Below are 6,975 nucleotides of genomic sequence, written 5' to 3' on the forward strand. Positions count from 1 at the left end.
GCCATCTTGCATATAGAAGCATACACAACACACACACACACACACACTCACACACAAAATTAACTGTAACTATAACTGTATGTACTCTCTCTAAATATATATAAAAGATAAACCATATAATTAAATAATGCATTGAACCATTCACAATAGATGCATAATCCATGTATTGCTGTCTCGCTTGCGCCTTTCAACACTACCACACAAACATGCACTTTCCTAAATACATACACACTCACACACACACCCACACATATTTATATATATATATATATACTAATATATAATAGTAGACCTTACACTTTGCCCTACTTGTGCGCTAGTTGGTATTTCATTTTGTTTTTAAAATAAATATGAAAGAAAACTGAAAAAAAAAACTAATTTAAAAAATTATATAAATATATATATATACATATATATATATATTAAATAATTGAATAAAAAAAATAAACAGCGTTTAAGGCAAAAACAAAATTAGTCACCTAAGTTATGTAAAGCGAAATGTGAAGTACGAAATTAAGTACATATATGAAATATTATTTTAATAAGAACACTAGAGTTTGTATAAAATTGTATAGTTATAAGGCAACTAGGTTTTCTTGTTTTTATTTCATTATAATTATTAGAATTACTATTTTTTTTTTTAAAAAACAATGGATACCTATTATCTTATTAAATAAGTTTAGTATGATGCTTATAGCTTAAGCGCTGCATATAGTGTGTATATATCCAAGCGACTCTTAAAAAGGAAGTGTAAAAGCAGCAGAATGCACGCGCAAATATCACGCTAATATTATTAAGTGAAATTGCGCGGCAATCAAGAAACAAAACAGCAACAACAAAAAAAAAAACAACAAAAACAAAAAACGAATGCAAAAAAAAGATAGGGAATAACAAATAGTGTTTGAATTTAACATTAAGCATTGTGTAATTTCCATGATAAGCTCTTGATCTAACGATAAGCTGCTTTTTTTTATTAATGCCTCAAATGTTTTTATTATTATTATTATTATTATTATTATTGAATATCCCAATACGATTTCTGTACTATTATGATTACTATATTTAAAATTCTGCGCCTCAACAAAACTAAAAAAAAAATCCACAAAAATTGTACAAAACACACAAATGTAATGTGTTTTAAAGCAAAACAAAAAAAGAAAACGACAAAACAAGATAAAACAAACAAAAAAAAAACCGACAAACCAAGAAAAACTAAAACCACAACGGTGTACAATTATTCATTATCATAAACTTACTATATGCATATGCAATTCCTGCCATTTTTAGTGTACCTATATACATGTATATTTATATAAATTTACTTATATATTTTTTTTTTGTCAGTTTCTTTTCGGCAGACTTTGGTGCTGCTTTCGTCGAGCCCGAAAACTTTACCACTAAAAACCCCATTAAACTTTCCTATGGGCCAGAACTTCTATTCCCCCGTCCCTTATTTAAATCTTAACTTGAACGTACTGCCATTTTGAGAGAGGTTTTTAAAACAAAACATAAATGAAAAAAAACATTAGACTTTGTACATGTATAACATTTAGGCTGTTCTTTCCATTTGTAAGAGACAAGAAACCAAAAACTTAAGAATTGCATGCAGTGAAAATGTGGCAACGTTTGCCAGTGTTGGCTAAGTTTAGTTTCTCCACTATCCATTAACTGACAAAATGATATATTTCTAGTTACCTTCCTTACTCCCTTCCTACCATGCGCCCCAGCACAATCATTTCTCGATAGCAGCTGAGAGCTTGGGACTTGGCAGCTGCTTTGAAGCCCACCTTACACCCAACATACACACACACTCACACACACACATTGAAATTCACGCATGCATGCGGTACTGTTCGCACGCACACAACACACATACACACCAACATGCAGACGATGCGTTGAAAACGAAATAATGTTAGAATGTCAAAGTAAAACTAATAAGAATTATTAAATTTATGCACTCGTCTGTTGAATATTTATATTTAAATATATATATATATATATATATATATATAATTAATGTGTAGTTAATATGAACTAATTGATAAAAATATGCATACGTACACATGTACATACATAAATACTTATGACTAAACGAGGTGTGCGTGCGTGTGTAATACAGTCGAAAAAAAGTTAGGTTAGGTTTAAGCTGTAAGACTTGAAAACGATGCAAATTAATTTAAAAATACACACACACACATATGTTAGTAGCACACACACAGGATGCATACTAGTTGGATATTAATATTAGTGTTGAGGTTATGTCGTAAATTTTCCAATATCCGATCACTGTTTGCCTAGCCAAGTAAGTTGTAACATGTAACGGTTTTTTATATATATATATATATATATTATAGCATTGTATTTGATTTGTGTATTTTGACAAAACGCATACATATGTATATCGATGTATAACTATCGGCTACAGCGATTGTTGTTTACTAAATGTATGTGGTCATGCGATATACATATAGTAGTAGCCGATCCAATGCGAACATAATGCACATGAGGTACGATATGATATGATGAAATAAATATATATATATAAATGTATATGACGAAATTTCATAGCTATTTAAGGTGAATTCGTAACAAATTATTATATGCATAAAAGTAAATCAACTGATGTGTAATGTATACTTAGCTAATTTATGCGTAAGTCGAACAACGATCATAATATGATGATGAAGTGGAAGCCGTTGCCGCGGCAACCTAATAAATGCCGTGTTGCGTGCACGCAAAAACAACAAAAACAAAAAACAACAATGCAAAATATATGTACTATGTACATATGTATGTACATATATGTTTAGTCCTGTTTACCACTTGATGTAGGTAAACTTAAAGGTCTTCGGATCGCTGGCCTCGCACACATACAGCATCAATATTTTACAGTTGGCATCGTTGATCAGCTCCCGAGTGCCGAACATGTGGACGCAATTCTCGTTGCCTCCGTAATTGTCGGGCATCTGTTTGGGTCCGTTCCAGGGTGCAAAGGTCATGGGGCGGCCAGTTGATAGCCAGTAGAAGGCGCCCTCAGTGCCCAGATCATTGCCGGATATCCAAAAGTAATCGTTATTCTTGAAGCCCTTGGCCTTTATGTACTTGACCAGCGCCTCCAGTTCCGGCTTATCCTCAATGGAGGCCAAGTGAGCGTTCATCATGCGGCAGGCAGCCGCTGCCTGGAACCAGTTCACCTTGTTCATCGGCTCAATGTAATAGTAGTTGTCGCCAATCCGTATAAACGGTGTCGTATCAATGTCCGACGGAATGCCTGGAACATGTGTGTATAGCCATTGTGGAATGCCAAAAATAGAGATAGAAGCACTTGGAATACACTCACCATTGTACACCTCCGTGCGGTAGTTTGTGAATATATTCACATCCGGCAGATAGGAGAGTGCCGGTACACAACAGCAGCTCAGGATTACCAGGCGCAACAGTATTAGGTGTGCTTCTTCTTGTGGATGCATCTTGGCTCGATAGCTGCGACTCTAATTAACTGTAACCGCCGTTCAACGACAACTGTCTTTGACTACCGATTGACTGGGCTTTTATGCACTACTGGGCCTGGCACCGGCTATTCCAAGTCCAATCTCTGTCAGCTGTGGCAGCTGTTATGCAAAAAACAGCTGCACAAGCACCTCGAGCAAAGCACTCCCAGCCTACAGGAATGTCACTAAGAAAACTAAGCGAACCAACTGCGTACTCTACAAGAGAGTATCCTTGATTAATTCAGTTAATTTAGCCGATTACGTGTGAACTCTTCGGCCCGTTTATAAGGACATCCCAAAGTATATTTCCGTTATTTTCTTGATAAAATGCAATAATTTTTCCTGTATGTCCGCGTTATAGAGTATTCAGATTTCGAACACATTTTACTTTGTTATATAAATATGTATACATCAATTAATCTTAATATGCAAAACTGTTTTCCTTGAATCGTTGACTGACTGATTGATTGATTGATGATCTACGCACAGCCCAAACCGTAAGAGATCGACTACAATCTAATTTTTAAACATCTTAGCCGAGACGGACTGAACAGTGAGGCGCCGAGTTCGAATCCCAGGCTATACATATGAATGTATTGTCTTAGCCGAAGGCCACACAACGTATTTTTAATCAACGCCCTTCTATGCGATTCTCATGAACTCAAGCAAGGCTTACAGGCTTTCGAGCTTTGATCATAAGCGTTTTATTGTCAAGTTAATTTGACAATCTAATAAGCTCTGATATCTGCTTAAACTCTAACTCGTATTTACTTTCTGTCTTTTTCCGTCCCGTTTACTCCTTTTCTTATTCTAACCTGCGCTCTATTTTTTCTATTCTTCGAGGCATGTGCATCTATAAAAGTCTGTCTTCTGATTCTTCTTGTATGTCAAATTTTGGGTAAGTACAAGTTTACATTTATATTTAATAAACAATATATACTAAGGCAACATAGACCTGGGTAGGGGCTAATCTCTAGAATATATATAGATCCCCTAACATTTTTCTCAAAGACAATATTTATTCAAAAATTCAACACAAGATGCAATAAATATTTCATTAAAACCTCCTAAGAGTATGCTACACATTCGGTTTAAATAAAAACCGTTAGAGATATGTTTGAATTCCATTTTAAGGAACTACACAATTTTCGTAAAGCTTAATTTTTTTCATTCATTATATATGAGAACATAAATACAGAGCAAAAATAATGCAATAATATAAACGAACAAAAGCCGTCACAGTTAAATAAATTCGTTAATAAACTATTTGCTAAGACAGTCATCAAATGGCAAGCCCAATAATCTTAAACGTACCAGGATCTCAGCTTTAGCTAATTACAATAATATAGTATAAGTTAAATTGAGCATTGCGAATATGGTAAAGCACACGACGCGGTTGCTTTCCAACGGACTTTCGCATGAGTAATGATCCCAGCCAGGCAGATGCACGTTGAGTCAGCGGCTAGATATGAGCAATTGATGTTGTGGGAATTACATTTGCAATGGGATCCCCTGATTGTCTAGTCGCTGGCGCCTGCCATTCCACTCAATCGGACATTCGTAGATCGAACGTGGGCTGTTGGCTCTCTTCCTCGGGCTTGGGCCAAACAATGCCCTCGATCCAGTCCAGATAGCTGGAGACGCGTGTATAGACGCTGGGTGGTCCGCTGGCGCAGCCCTGGCCCAGCGAGGTGACGCCCACCACATACCAGGTGGAACCATTCTGCATGAGCAGCGGCCCGCCCGAGTCGCCCTGGCAGGTGTCGCCCATGGCTCGCATGTCACCGGCGCACAATTGGCTGGCGGCCAAGCCGTCGGACAGGACGTCACGCGGATAGTGCGGCTGGCATTGTTCGGTGCTAACATGCTGCAGGTCGACCTTGAGCAGCTGCGACGAGGAGAGGCCCGCAAAACGTATCTGTCCATAGCCGATGGCTGTTAGATCTTTCTCTGCCAGCTGCGCACTGGCCCAAAGGCAGGCAATGCGCAGACCCGATGGCTGCGCTTCCTCCAGCTCCAAGAGCGCAATGTCATTATACGCGGTGCTATCACTGTAGCCGGGATGCACAAAAACACGCCTGATCATGTGGTCCTCGCCCATGCCAATGGTTAGATTGTCGCCGCCCAGGCGCACCGTGACGGGCAGCTGCCCGCCAAAGCTGATGCAGTGCGCCGCGGTCAGCACAAATGTGGCCGATATGAGGCTGCCGCCACAGCGATAATAGATGCTCTCATCGAAATTGGAGCGCCAGCCAAGCGCGGCCATAAACGGGAACTCGCGATATTTGGTCGGCCGGCCGCCCACAATGGAGATGCCAAAGACAAGCGAATCCTCGCAAGCTGTAAAACGCATGCTGTCAAACAGGAAGTAAACTGGCAAATCTTATATACGATACGCACCCCGAGCGCTGCGTCGCTGCACAAGCGCTGGCAGAGTTGGACGCACTGTGGTGCTAGTCGTGCTAGTTGTGCTGCTGCTGTTGAGGGCACAGCACACATACTGGTCGAACTTGACAAAATAACAGGTCTTGGGCGTGACATGCTCCCGCTCCCAGCGGTTCAGGGCTGCGGGGCAATCCTCCAGCAGCTTACAATTGCCAGGTACACGCTGCTGCTCGTCCGCAAAGCAATCGTCAAACGATTCCTTGGGAAAGACAATGCCGCGCTGCGACTGCGGCCGAATGGCGGCCTGGCCCACTGAAACGGAGTTCAATTTAACTAACACAATTTGTATGTGTGGGGGGCAAAATGAAATTTAGTAGCCTACCTGCCGCCCCCACTGCCGTCGTTGTGCCCAGCACAAGCAGCAACAAGAATGCGGTTTGCATTTTCTCAGTTTGCCTTTCAATTGGGACTTTCTTTGCTGCTCTCCACGGCTGCTCGAGTGCAGGCCTCGCTTCTAACTGGCTTCTCGTTGGCGCCTGCGCCGGTTGCTGGTTGGAAAGTGTGCGTCGCATTTGCGAAACCAGCCAGGCAACTTCACATGTTTCGCTGGCGGGCTACCGAGCTACGCCTTTGGCTTAACAATTGTTTTGATTGGCCTCATAATTTTGGCATTCGGATGGAGGGGTGCTACTTTCAATGTCGATAGCACGTGCTTGTGCTATAGGCCAGCGAACCGTGACCGGTTTTGTTAGCTACATTTAAAGGGCAAATCATTGCTAATCACATATGTATGTTCGAATTTACACAGGCAATTGTTTTTCTTATTTTGTCGCACTTAATTGTCTTGTTGTTGCTATTGCGCGCCAATATTTTAGTTGCGCAAATCTCTTAGTCATTCGTGGTGGCGCCATCTATTGCTCGTTTCGTTGCCCACAGCTGTTGAGTAGCTGCTATACAATGTGTTTTTTGTTATTTAATTCACGTTTAATTGTTTACCACAGCAGCATTTACATATTATTTTTTGATTTTTTAACTAGTATCAACATTTTCTAATTTAATAATTCCATAAATAAACACAAATATGAACATTGCATAC

The 6,975-nt window shown here is 39.8% G+C and overlaps 2 protein-coding genes across 3 annotated transcripts; both read right to left on the bottom strand.

Annotated features, from left to right (window-relative positions):
- Positions 1 to 2,807: 2,807 nt before the first annotated feature.
- LOC135427499 (C-type lectin 37Da) lies at positions 2,808 to 3,528 on the bottom strand. Its single transcript, XM_064681027.1, has 2 exons — positions 3,344 to 3,528; positions 2,808 to 3,274 (listed from the first exon to the last, which is right to left on the bottom strand). Exons 1-2 carry the CDS (start codon positions 3,471 to 3,473, stop codon positions 2,820 to 2,822), a joined length of 585 nt encoding a protein of 194 aa, XP_064537097.1. The 5' UTR covers positions 3,474 to 3,528; the 3' UTR covers positions 2,808 to 2,819.
- Positions 3,529 to 4,730: 1,202 nt separating this feature from the next.
- spirit (Serine Protease Immune Response Integrator) lies at positions 4,731 to 6,914 on the bottom strand. Of its 2 annotated transcripts, none has more exons than XM_064681025.1 (3): positions 6,262 to 6,914; positions 5,895 to 6,212; positions 4,731 to 5,834 (listed from the first exon to the last, which is right to left on the bottom strand). In XM_064681025.1, exons 1-3 carry the CDS (start codon positions 6,449 to 6,451, stop codon positions 5,041 to 5,043), a joined length of 1,302 nt encoding a protein of 433 aa, XP_064537095.1. In that variant the 5' UTR covers positions 6,452 to 6,914; the 3' UTR covers positions 4,731 to 5,040. The 2 variants fall into 2 exon arrangements, with proteins under 2 accessions (XP_064537095.1, XP_064537096.1); XM_064681026.1 differs by having other exon boundaries at positions 5,895 to 6,191; positions 6,262 to 6,911.
- Between the last annotated feature and the right edge of the window lie 61 nt (positions 6,915 to 6,975).

The sequence above is a fragment of the Drosophila montana genome, unplaced genomic scaffold (genome assembly GCF_035044405.1).
Source record: "Drosophila montana isolate Dmon_TW-CO22-7 unplaced genomic scaffold, ASM3504440v1 contig_2178_1, whole genome shotgun sequence".
Taxonomy (NCBI): Eukaryota; Metazoa; Arthropoda; class Insecta; order Diptera; family Drosophilidae; genus Drosophila; species Drosophila montana.